Source organism: Polypterus senegalus, chromosome 4 (genome assembly GCF_016835505.1).
Source record: "Polypterus senegalus isolate Bchr_013 chromosome 4, ASM1683550v1, whole genome shotgun sequence".
Classification (NCBI taxonomy): domain Eukaryota; kingdom Metazoa; phylum Chordata; class Cladistia; order Polypteriformes; family Polypteridae; genus Polypterus; species Polypterus senegalus.
In genome coordinates this window covers 51082221-51096261 of record NC_053157.1, presented here as the reverse complement: position 1 = coordinate 51096261, position 14041 = coordinate 51082221, and the positions used below count along the sequence as shown (strand labels likewise).

General features: G+C 37.1%; 1 protein-coding gene across 1 annotated transcript in view; it reads left to right on the top strand.

Annotated features, from left to right (window-relative positions):
• Nucleotides 1–14041, top strand: part of LOC120527329 (terminal uridylyltransferase 7-like) — a 118915-nt gene that overhangs the window by 76847 nt on the left and 28027 nt on the right. Inside the window, exon 25 of the mRNA XM_039750608.1 lies at nucleotides 4117–4232. Coding sequence (XP_039606542.1) covers nucleotides 4117–4232 — 116 coding nt within the window. The remainder of the gene's footprint in view (nucleotides 1–4116; nucleotides 4233–14041) is intronic.

Here is a 14041-nt window from a genome sequence, read left to right as displayed (position 1 = left end):
ACCCTCAGTGGCAGGATGCGGTCGATGGTAGACTTCTTAGGCATAAAACCAGATTGCTCCAGTTGCTGGTAGGTAAGCAAGTGATCACAGATCCTGTTGAAGATACAGTATGCAGTATTTTATGTTCCAGTGTGGAATATTATAAGTAATGGCTGGCAACTCAACTGGTGTTTGTGGATGAAGATTATTGAGAAGCAACATAAGAAACGATCAAGTGCCAATAACCCACTACTACTATTGTTAGACTAATCAGCAGCTCTTGTTTGTTAATACATATAAAACTAGTTTTTCAGCATTGTAAATTAGGTGGGATGTCTTAATCTAAGTTAGATTTAAAGATAAAAAATGTAAAGATTTAAAGGTAAAAAAAATCCATTGTCATCCTGTTCATGTCAGAAATGCAATATATTTAATTTGTTTGGTTTAGTACATGTATATATGTATAGTGCTACTTTAATCTAGTAAATGTTGGAAGAAAATGATGATCAATCAAATAATCTATACTTAATTTATCCCTATAAATGTGCATCCTGAAAGCAATCATGCAGTTAATCACCTTCACCTCTGTTGCAAAGTGTGAAAGCAATTTAGTTTTTTTTATTATTATTTAAAAATATGTTTCACTTTTCAGTGTAATTTCATGTGGCAAACTATTATATTCTATGATTGCAAAGAAGTAGTAGTAGTAGTAGTTTAGTAGTAGTAGTGTATTTAAATAGCGCCCTTCACAGACAAGAGGTCACAGAGCGCTGAACAGCAAATACAGAATAAATACAAACAGTTGAAGGAAAAACATAAACAAAAGCAAAAAAAAACAGTAAATAAACAAACTGGAACTATTTAGCACTAATTAAAAGCTTGTTTAAAAAGAAATGTTTTTAGTTGTTTTAAAAGAATCAACAGACTCGACTCCACGCAGACAACAAGGCAGGCTGTTCCATAGTCTTGGTGCCACAGTCTGAAAGGCACGATCCCCACGGGTTTTTAGCCGAGCGTGGGACAACTAAAAGGCCCTGTTGACCAGATCTTAGAGTCCAGCAAGCTGTATGGCGTTGGAGCAGGCTGGTTAGGTACTCAGGGGCCTGTCCATGCAAAGCTCTGAAAGTGAGTACCAAAATTTTAAAATGAATTCTATAAAACACTGGGAGCCAGTGCAGTGTGTACAGAATGGGAGTGATATGATCACTCCGGCTAGCACGAGTTAGGAGCCTGGCAGCTGCATTTTGAACTAACTGAAGGCGTGACAGAGAGGACTTGCTCAAACCTGTAAAGAGAGCATTACAGTAATCAAGCCGTGAAGAAATAACAGAATGAACAAGCATCTCCAATTCTGATTTAGAAACAACATTTCTTAGTTTTGAAAGATTTTTTAAATGAAAGAAACACGAGCGGCTGACTGACCGTACATACTCATCAAGTGTCAGGGACTGGTCAAAAATAACCCCAAGGTTACGTAGACTCAACTTAATAACAGGAGAGACAGAAGATAATTTTAAACTGATCTCAGAATGAAGAACAGGAGGAGCAACAATTAGTACCTCAGTTTTTCCTGAATTCAACTGCAGGTAATTACTACTGAGCCAGTCGTTAACCTCAGACAGACAATCAACTAAAGTGACCAAAGTATTAATTTGGTTAGGCTTAAATGAAAATAGAGCTGTATATCATCTGCATACAGATGATACGAGATGTCTTTGAAAGAGTTAAGAATCTGTGATAAGGGAAGAATATATAAAGAGAAAAGTACAGGTCCAAGAACCGATCCCTGTGGCACTCCACATGTCAAAGGAGCAGAGTCAGATGAAAAACCAGCCAGACCGACTGAGAAACTCCTATTTGACAAATAAGAGGAGAACCAGTCCAAAGCAGAGCCACAGACACCTAACAGATCTAATCTATTAATTAAGATCTGATGGTCTACCGTATCAAAAGCTGCGGTAAGATCTAACAGTATAAGTACAGAGCACCTGCCTGCATCAGCAGCAATTAAAAGATCATTAAAACTTTTAGAAGAGCTGTTTCTGTAGAATGTCGCTCCGAAAACCAGATTGAAAAGAATCAAAGAACCCCTGCTTTTCTAAGAAGGTACAAAGTTGCTGTTCAACCACCTTTTCTAAAACTTTGGCAATAAAAGGTAGTTTTGAAACTGGCCTGTAATTACTCAAAATAGAGGCATCAGAATTAGATTTTTCAACAACGGTTGAATTACAGCATGTTTAAAATATGACGGGACCACACCAGATCTCAAGGAGCAGTTTATGATATTCAAAAGGCACGGACCAATAAAACTCAAAGATTTTAACATTAATGATGTTGGCAACAGGTCAGTAGTACATGATGAAGGTTTCATCTTCCTGAGCAAGTCAGAAAGATCCGAAAGTGAAACTTCTGAGAACACAAAAGACTCAGAACATAAGTGAAGGAGAGCACTAGGTAAGGCAGCTGGAGCAATATTAGCCCGAACAACATTAACCTTGTCAATAAAAAACCTAAGAAAATTATTACATTCACTGTCAGAAAAAACCTGAGTAACAGATTGAGATGGAGAAATAATATTGTGAATAGTATCAAATAGCACTTTGGGATTACGCTTGTGAGTCTGAATGAGATTAGAAAAGTATGCTGTTCTAGCATCCCTAACCAAAGAATTAAAAGAAGCAAGTAAATCCTTTAAGTATGAATGATGAACTTCCAGATTAGTAGACTTCCATAGGCTCCGCTTTTCGGCAGGAACGCCTAAGATTACGAATGGAGTCATTCATCCAAGGAACTGAGTGGGTAACAGAACGCTGGCTGATCTTAAGAGGAGCGATCTTATTCAAAATATCAGTACAATGGTCATTAAAACATTGAACTGCTAACTCAACATTATCAATATTACTGCCGGCATCAGATGCCACAAATAAATCAGCAAACTGATTGATCACTGACTCATTAATAAAACGAGTACGCCTAGAGTTAACACAGGGTGACAGCTCTAAATTTGAAAACAAGTCAAACAAAACACACTTATGATCACTAAAGGTTACATTACAAATTGTAACATCATTCAAGCCAACTCCATAAGAAAAAAACAAATCCAATGTATGTCCCCCACTATGAGTAGGGCCAACAACATGTACAAAATTAAAAGAGTCGGTGATACACAGAAATTCAGAAGCCTCACTACATAAAATATCATCCACATGGATGTTAAAGTCACCAAGCATTACTATTCTATCCATCTTAATAATGGTGGATAAAAAATTTTGAAAATCAGTAAGAAAAGGACTAATCGCACCAGGTGGACGATAAATTAAAATACAATATATTGGGGTTACACGCCCAAATTTAACAATCTGAAGTTCAAAAGTCTTATATGAAATGGTAGGAATAAAATGACATACAAATAACTTCTTAAAAACCATGGCGATCCCACCTCCACGGCCAGTGTGCCGCGGTGTGCTAATGAAAGAGCAGTCCTCGGGACACAACTCTATCAGATTAGTAAAATCAGAATCACGCTGCCAAGTCTCTGTCAGGAACATAAAATCCAAATTATTACTAGTAAAAAAGTCATTCAAAATAAATGACTTGTTTGCGATAGACCGTGCATTAATCACTGCTACCTTAGCTGGCAGAGTCATAGAAACAGAGGCCGTCAAATTAGCATTTCCTGGAATACGAGGGATAGCACGGAGAAGTCCGGGATTACTCCCTCAGCAAACTCGGCGTCTCGGACGGGGAGCGGGAAGCAACACGTCAGGTAATCCCGGCAGAACAGGTCTCAAGCACGTCGACGTAACGACGTAACTTCGACTTGAAAAATACAAAACTTATTCTTTCATCTGAAAGGAGGAGAGAATGAAGATTCATTCCATCTAGCTAATGCATGGCAAATTTTCAAGGGGCTGCAGCCATTTGTTAGCCTGTGCTTCACTAATTGCAATGTACATTATTTACATCTGTTATTATAGTCAGCTTACACAGAACTTATACATTTTGATTAATAATGGAAAATATTGAAGTTGTGCTGTGAATATTACCTTATTGAGACAATTACGTTATTGAGAAAATAGTGATCTTTTTTCCAAACAGTGACTGATTTTATTTATTTATTTATTGGTTTGTTTTCAGGAATATTTTTTTGACCCAGATGTCCTCACAGAGGGTGAAGAGGCACCAAGTGACAGATGCTGCCGAATATGTGGAAAAATTGGACATTTCATGAAAGACTGTCCTTCACGTAGAAAGTATGTGTTACAATTACCTAAAGATCTGACTGGCCTACACAAAAAGAAAGTCAAGCAAACATTTGTATCTAGTTTTAGAACAGCCAGTACTTTTTGAACCAGTTGAATCTGAACACCCATTTTTACTTTGATAAAAAAGCAGTTTCTTTGGCAGCATATCTTCTAGGGAATATTCATTTTCTCTTATTAGGAGACTGGTCTGTTTTTTTTTTCTTTAAATTGTCATTTACACAGTCTTCTTGAAGACTGATTTATGTTTTAAGTCAATCCATTCATTAGTTTGTTTTCAGTTTGAAATTAGCTTTTAATGAAAAAGAGTTAGAAACACATATGCTGGTTCTGCATTTCATCTTACAAATACTCAATTGTAAGCTAGGAGCTTGGAGGACTTGTAGGAATCATAACTGTCACAAACTCACCCCATCCTTCTTTTCATCTGTGTTATTTACAATCTTTAACTTTCAATCCCTTTCTAGTTTTGAAATTGTAAATGATTTCTGTGGAAAAAAAAAGCGTAGCACTTTGTGTAGTTAACGTCATACATATGCTCTTCATATACAGTATATACCTCTATTGTACTATTTTTTTGACATAAATAGTTTTCCCATTTGTAGCACAGGTAAGATCACAGAGTGAAGAACTGGGGAGAACTAATGCAGCAGCTTGCACTTCTCTTTATAAATGTTCTTTTTAGTAGTTGTAAATATCCGGCCTACCTACTTGTATGCACATACTGTCAATAGGTCCTTTCTCACGACAGGAGGTTTGTTTTCAGGAACCAATGACTTCCCATATGATGTAGCCTTGGGACACTTATGGTCCATGGCCCCTTTTCTGTGTTGCTTTCCCACCACACAACACGAACTGTAACCTTTAAGCAAAATATGTGATATGCAATGAAAATGCATGGTTTAGCACACCAGGGTGGCAGCTATGAAGAGTATTGCTGTGCAAAGTGCTGCGGTCCACCTTCACCAGTAATTCCCCAAAGTCCAGGCTACAAACATATTTCTTAAATAGAGCCAGTGGTTGAGGTCAACCAATGACCACAATTCAGTGTCCAAGCCAGACTCACAATGGTTCCTGGTACATACCCTGCTGTAGGAGCTAAAAAACATACAAGGAGCTATCTACTAGAAAATATATATGGCCTGAGTTCCTGCAGTAGACATGCTACAAAATTTTCTGAGTTTCTAAAAAGTCCCTGGTTCTTAAAAAAAGTTCCTACAGTAAGAAAGCATCTCATGATATTGAACAGCAGAATGAAACCAATGAGCAATGTAAATTAATTATCTTAGTCTGCTTTGTGTGTAAAACATAGAAATTCAAAACTGCATTTAATTGTATTTAGATTCCAGATCAGCTGCTAGGATTTCTATGCTGTGTCCTTAAAAAAGTAAGTGACTTTAAAAAGTTTAACAACCAAGAAGTGAAGATTCAATCCATCAAGTCCATTTGGTTAGTTATTAGTTCAGTTGTCCCAGTTTTCATCCAAATGTTTTCTTAAAGATGCTAGCATTAAATATGGTGGAATGCATTTTTCCCTTGCACAGTTAAATTTCATTTGAATCTAGACTCCTCTCTTTTTAGTGTGAACTATTTATACTTGTAGTATTGTAAAAAATATGTAGTTATGTCCAATCTGTATTATTGTAAGGTTAGTGGAACTCGTCAAATGAAATTTGAATTGGCCTGCTCTTGCACTAAGCTTGACACACACAGTCCCTAAGCACTTATTATGAGTAACTCCTCAGTCACTCCTTAGTATTCCAAGTAGAGACTCACTAGCTTTAACATGCACAATACACAAGTGTCCCCAGATGTCATAATCAAGACATAATGGCTGAGATACCTTGGTTAATAGAAAACAACTTAAGACACATAAAGGCTGACATTCCTTCACGTGTCTTTGGATGTAATGTAAATGGTAAAGGCTGATAACACGCTGGTTCCCTAAAATAACCTAAACACCTGGATATTGTTAACACATTGGTTAATGCCACATACCAACCAATGATGCATTACTCCCACTGTATTGTTTTCTGCCAGTGGTGTCCTCCCTCAGCCTGTTAGCCATGTATTAATTTTATTACTTTATTCACCAAAGATGAGCTAACAAAGTACAGAGATGTAAAACCAATTCAGTATTTACTAATATAGAATAATAGCAAATTAAATTAGTGTTGAAAATAGTAAATAAGATAGTAAAGTCTGGCTGTAAAGCCCAAATAAACATACACTCTTGTTTCATACTACAAAAGCTTCAACGATATTTTCTTTAAAGACAAAGGTAATATCTGTGTCAGAGGAAGTGCGTTGTCTTTGGATGGCTTTTTGATTTAGCAGTTGGACTGATTCATGGATGGTGTCTTTGACGTCCATGTGAATGGTGTCTGTCTAAAGGAATGGAGTCTCTCTCACTCTCTCTAATGTGTAATAGATTTGTTTTTTATACCAAAAGGCCCATGTGGAGTTCCACAAATTGTGATATTACACATGAATAATTGTCTAGCTACTGTGGTGATAAATAGCTCTGCTAAAAGCATTGATCAAAGAAGTATGTGTAAAACACCTTATCTTGTCAAAGGTGTTTATCTCTATTTCCCTTGCTATGTCCAGTTCCCTTCCGACAATGTAATATTTGAGTTACTGGCTGTCTGGTCATTCCATCCTAAGATTATAATGTAAATCACACATTTAAGTTTATAAAAGGGAAGTAAACAAAATACACAAAATTGAGATAAAAGAGTGTCTTACACTGTGTGCACAATTATTAGGCAAGTGAGTATTTTGACCATATCATCATTTTTAATGCGTATATTCCAACTCCAAGCTGTATTAACTTGAATGCTTATTGGATTTAAGCATGTCAGGTGATGTGTATTTGTGTAATGAGGGAGGGTGTGGCCTAAGGAGATCAACACCCTATATCAAGGTGTGCAGAATTATTAGGCAGCTAGTTTTCCTCAGGCAAAATGGGCCAAAAAAGAGATTTAACTGACTCTGAAAAGTCAAAATTGTAAAAAGTCTTTCAGAGGGATGCAGCACTTTTGGAATTGCTAAGATATTGGTGTGTAATCACAGAACCATCAAACATTTTGTTGCAAATAGTCAACAGGGTCACAAGAAACGTGTTGAGAACAAAAGACGCAAATTAGCTGCCAAAGATTTGAGAAGAATCAAACGTGAAGCTACCAGGAACCCATTATCCTCCAGTACTTTCATATTCCAGAGCTGCAACCTACCTGGAGTGCCCAGAAGTACAAGGTGTTCAGTGCTCAAAGACATGGCCAAGGTAAGGAGGGCTGAAACCCAACCACCACTGAACAAGAAACATAAGTTGAAAGCGTCAAAACTGGGCCAAGAAATATCTGAAGACAGATTTTTCAAAGGTTTTATGGACCGATGAGATGAGAGTGACTCTTGATGGACCAGATGGATGGACCTGTGGATCAGTAATGGGCACAGAGCTCCACTCCAACGTGGAGGTGGGATACTGGTATGAGCTGGTATTTTTAAAGATGAGCTAGTTGGACCTTTTTGCATTGAAGATGAACTCAAAATCAACTCCCAAACCAGTTTTTCGAAGACACTTTCTTCAAACAGTGATACAGGAAAAAGACCATGATTTTTATGCAGGCCAATGCTCCATCACTTGCATCGAAGTTCTCCACTGCATGGCCAGCCAGTAAAGGCCTTAAAGATGAAGGAATAATGACATGGCCCCTTCCTCATCTGACCTAAACCCTATCGAGAACTTGTGGGCACTTCTTAAACGCTAGATTTACGGGGGAGAAAAACAATACACCTCTCTGAAGAGTGTCTGGGAGGCTGTAGTCACTGCTCCACAAAAAGCTGATCGTCAACAGATCAAGAAACTGACAGACTTCATGAATGGAAAGGCTTATGACTGTTATTGGAAAGAAGGGTGGCTATATTGGTCATTGATTGATTGATTTATTTTTTTTGAAATGTCAGAGATGTTTATTTGTAAATTTTGAGGTGTTTGTTTATTATTCTCACTATAACAGATGAAAATAAACAAGTGAGATGGGAAAATTTTCATTTTTCCTTTAGTTGCATAATAAATCTGCACACTAATAGTTGCCTAATAATTGTGCGCACATATGTATTCCCCTGATGATGTTCACACTCACATTTCCGTTGTGAAACATTCAGGTTTCAGGTTTATTAACATTTTGGATTGACTGATAGCACTGTGTTTGTTCCATATTAAAATTAATCCTCAAAAATACAACTTGCCTAATAATTCTGCACTCCCTGTATAGTTTTGCTGTGTATAAAACAGCTCAGTATGAAGTCCCAGAGAGAATGTTCATTTAAAGTTCATTGCAGTGCATCAAAGTGTCCTTTAAATGAGTCAGATTGTGGCTTGCTTTTAGTATAGTGCCTGCAGTCCCAAAATGATGAGTGTGCACTCCATAACGCAAAGTTTGTGTTGACAAGGTGTCTAACGCAGTTCTGTTCTATCCACAACCCTCACCATGAGTAGTTTCAGATGATGAGATGATATTTTAGGAACAGAATGTTTTTGAATCTACAAATAGCTAGTCTTAAAATAAATGTAACTGTTTCTGCTGCTTTCATAGAGTATAAATTTTGATTTGATGGATTCGGTACATTGAAGGAATTCATTTGAATCTTTATTTTTGTCGTCAGTAATGAAATATTACTGGCCCAGACCAGTGTCACATTAAACATGGAGACTGTGTTTGGCAGCGTTCAATTAAAAGCATTTAAATTTTCTTAGAACTGTTTAAAACTCCTGTTTAGAAATCAGGACAATGCAAGACAACATATTGCCAAATGAGATATCGTATATACTCGCAGATAAGTCGGGACTTGATTTTACAGTATAAGTTCTGTTTTTTTATAATGTCGGTCATATAAGTTGAATATGGAAAACTCACACTATTGGTACAAGGGTTTATGATATGCTAACGCCCACCTGAGAGAGTAACCTCAGACACACTACCTTTTTTTTCTATGTGGGTGCGGCAATGCGCTGTTTCAGCAGGTGCTCCTAACCTCTCTCGCTCTCTCTCTATTGTGCCTACATGACCACATTATAATACCCAAACTATTCCGAAGCAATGTTTGCACTGATTTGTGTTTTTTGCATCTCGCACTCCCATACGCCTTTATCATAAGAGCATTCCTTATCTTTGATGGAGGGTTCGTTAAGCAGAAGAAAATATGAAGCTTATTTAAATTAAATGTCATTGAAGCGATGAAAGAAATTGGTAACTGCGCTGCTGCAACAAAATTCAATGCATCTGAGAAACTGATTAAAGATTGGAGGAGGCAAGAAGATGTAAAAAAAATTCTAAATTAAGTGTTGTATTTTTGAACAGGTGTATAAGTCGGGTCTGATTTTTATGGTCGATTTTTTCGGGTTTCAAGACCTGACTTATAAGTGAGCATATACGGTAAATAAATAGATAGACTGGCAGACAAGTAAATAAATATATTTTTAGAAATACTTATTCTGAAAAATGTGAGGATATAGTAATGTTCTTGAATTCTTGTAAAAAACAAATTCACTTAATGCATTTTGCAATTTCTTTACTCAAATATTTAAAATTAATGTAGTCTTGCTTTAGTAACCTAATTAAAATATAAGGCTAAATGATTAACTGTTGATTTGTTTTATTCAAGTATGATATTTATTGTAATATAAAATTTTATACAGTATTGATTTCTAGCAAAAATGATGAGTGTTGTATTATAGGTGGGCATGCCTGTTGTTTTATTGTCTGTTTTAAAACCTTCTAAAACTTTGTAGCTTTTTTTTAAGTTACATGTAGTTTTAATTTGCAAAGAGTGCTTGAAGGGGAGCTTACGCTAGCTGAAGTAATAAACTAGACAGATAAAATACAGTAGATATCACTGCAAAAAATGTTGTTTTTGGTATAAAATGAGTTATTCTTTTCTATGCAATAATGATAGGCCTGTAGCCTTAAGGTGTTGAGCTTGTGAATCCACGCTGGAGTGTTTTCATTTTCCTCCTTTTTTCTTTTACAGTAGCTTTTTTCTTTGTATTGTGTATGCCTCCCACAATATAAAACATTAAACCATTTTAATTGGAAACTTTAATGTCCTAGGATTAGAGCATATGTATTACTGTGTTTGTATATGTTATTAAATAAACTGACATGTCATTCAGCGTGCAGTTATAGGGTTTAATTCATTTATGTGTAATTATAAGAAAGGGTAGATGCATAGTTGATATGTATATTGCAGTAAATAAGAGACGCCTAATAAGAGATCTGGATGAGGAGATAACCAAAATGAAAGATATTTGAAGTTCATTTTTAAAGCTTCAAAGATCAAGAACAGCAACAACAGCAAAGGAAGAAAGAGAAAAAATGAGGCGGTTTATTAATGGAGCATCAGCAGAGGGAGGAAGGACAGGTGTATTGACAGAAAAGACAAGTTGGATCAAGTCAGATGCAGGCAGCATAGAAAGAAAAAGGCAGCGCATGTGACAAAGTGAGTATTAACCTTCATTTATTATACAGTTCAATTGAATTGTATTTTGAACATAGTAAATTGGAGCAAACTATCAGTCTTTGAATATTTTATAAAATGAATGAACATTTTTCTTGAAGTAAAATTTTAGAGTCATGTCAAAAATGTTTATTCTACCATTTATTACTTGAAAGATATAAGACTTGACATTCTTTGTATCTAAACTTCAGCTTATTGATTTTTAAAACTTATTAATTACAAATCTAGTATTCATGTTTATTTATGTAAAGCATTTACTGTTAAAATAGTAATTTAAAAAGGACAGAAAATAAAGACATTAAAACTATTAAAGTAATCTAGTAAATGCAAGAGTTAAATCAGACCTGTCTGAAAGTCATGCAGCTGGTCATTTAATCTTAGTCTAATATATGTCATCATTCTATATTACCACATGCTGGTTCAGTCCACAATAAATAGTGAACTATTGGTGTAGTATTTGGATCTAAGTGCAGAAATGTTAGCTAAGCTTCTTTTGTTTGTAATTGCTGGATGGACAGAACTACAACACCAACAATTTATTTCTTCTATAGCCCAAAATCACACAAGGAATGCCTCAGTTGCCACTCACCCATCACGTACCATTTCAGTTTTGTCATGATTTTTTCTTATATTTGTATCCAAACATTTTCGCTCCCGTAAGTGACTTATCAACTTCGGTTTGTGCAGCCTGGGCATGTCCAGACATGGAATCGGGCCACGTTGGAAGCTGTTCTGTGGAAGTTGACATCCTGGGCATGCCTTGGCAGGTCTGAACAAGCTTGATGCTGTCTCAGCATGCTATAAAGGTGGCTTGCATACACCAATCCTGCTCATTTGGTTTGTATAGATAGTCAGTGTGTATGTATAGTATCAATATAGTAAAGTATAGTATTTTGTAGCAATATAACAGTAAGTAAGCTTGATGCTATAGACGTTTTGGTGTCAGGCGATATGTCTCATCAATTTCGTAACAGCCGCAATAAATTCTGCTGTATCTGTGGCGAATATACACTTACACCTCAGAGATGCTGGATAACTGCTCTTTTGAAGAAAGCTTATCATCTGTATTTCGGCTGCAAAATTGGTGATCAAGACAAGGAATGGGCGCCTCACATTTGCTGTGCAACATGTGCTGTTAGTCTTAGAGCCTGGCTCAGAGGCACTCGAAAGACGATGACGTTTGCTGTTCTGATAATATGGTGAGAACAGAAAAACCATGTGACTGTTACTTCTTTTTGACTAATGTGTCTGGTTTCTCTGCCAAAAACAAGAAGGCAATTGAATAACCTAATCTGCCTTCAGCAATGAGACCCGTGCCACATGACAACAGTCTTCCAATTCCGAAACCACCAGAGGATTGGACCTTAGACGAACCAGATAAAGAAACTGCAATGAAGGGTACTGACAGTGACATTGACCCGGATTTTGAACCGTGCTCATCAGGCGATCCACATTTGATAACACAGTCCGAATTGAATGATTTGGTTAGCAAAGCAAAAGCCGAGCTGCTGGGTTCGAGACTGTAGGAATGGTGTTTGCTGTCACCAGGTACGAAAATTTCTGTGTTTTGAGGCCGACATCATAATATAACCAAATTTTTTGCACAAGTTGACAGTCTCTGTTTCTGTTGTGACATTGAAGGATTGTTCTCGGCCTTGGGTTGTGATCACAACCTGGAAGAGTGGTGTCTCTTCATTGATTCATCAATGTTAAGCCTGAAAGCTGTTCTGCTACACAATGGCAACGTTTATCCTTCAGTACCTGTTGGCTATGCAGTACACATGAAAGAAACATATGAGAATATGGAACTGTTGTTGAAGCACGTCCAGTATAGCAGGTACAACTGAAATATCTGTGGAGATCTTAGTCGTTGCTGTGAATGGGACAGCCGTGCCAAAGAGCCGCACTAATCTCAATAGAACTGGGCACTCTGTAAAAAGTTAGTTCCAGGACATAAAAATATGGCACATGAATCGCTTTTCGACCTGGCAAAGATATTTTTGCCTCCTCTTCACATAAAACTGGTACTCATGAATAATTTCTTGAAAGCACTGAACAAGGAAGGCGAATGTTTTCATTATTTAAGACTGATGTTCCCAAGAACTGGCTTCAAGATCAAAGAGGGCGTTTTTGTTGGCCCCCAAATCAAACATGTTATGAGTGACAAGTAGTTTGAAGATCTTTTAGTTGGGCCAGAAAAAATTGCCTAGAAAGCCTTCAAAGACGTTGTTGACAATTTTCTGAGCAATTACAGAGCCCCAAACTACATTCAGCTGGTAGACAAACTTCTCAAAGTATACAAGACAATGAAGTGCAACATGTCACTCAAGATTTATTTCCTCCACTCACGCTTGGACTTCTTCCCCGCAAATCTCGGTGCTGTCAATGACGAACACAGTGAAAGGTTTCACCAGGACATTGCTACGATGGAGAAACTATACCAGGGCAACTGGAATCCATCAATGCATGCTGACTACTATTGGACACTGCAACGTGATGCACCAGACATTGAATACAAAAGAAAATTAGGAGCAAAACACTTTTAATTCTGTTGAATTTAATAGCTTATGCGAAACATAAACATGACTAAATACGTTATTGTCAGTAAACATATAAATGTGTATTTCTCAGAGTTCCTACGTGATGCAGTAAAACCAAAATATTTGTGCATACCCAGTAGGTACCTGTCACAATCAGTAAAAACTTTTCAGGAAGCAAGACTTTAAAAAAAAAAAATTGTTGTGTAGTGGTTATCTGTGTGTAGATTAGAGTTTACCAACCTTTGTGGTGTCACAACACTGTGTGTGGTCCCGATTTGGTCAATCAAGTACAATCGTCAAATCAAGTGGAGGATGTTGATGTCCTGTCAGATCACCACACCATTAGTTGAATCAAGCCCGATCGTCGTCCTTGGTGAATAGAGTACAGTTGTCAGAGTAGGGTTGGGGAGGTCGTCCAGGATCGGCTGTAATCCACCTATGTTGTTGGCACCGTGAATCGAGTGCTTTCATCAGAAGGGTGCATGGGGTTTTGTCCATAGTCAGCTGTGATCCACCTCTGATGCAGTGAATTGAGCACAATCATCAGAGTAGTGGGGGCTTTGTCTGGGGTCGGCCACAGCCCACAAATTGGGAAACACTGTTGTAGATGCATGCATGCTTGCTTGCCTGAGTGTGGCGTCTGGCAGATGTACAAATAGATACTTTTCTCTTTATTTCTTAGGATGCATGATTTATTGAGAAGTTTTAAAGATATGAGATACATATTTCTGTTTCCTT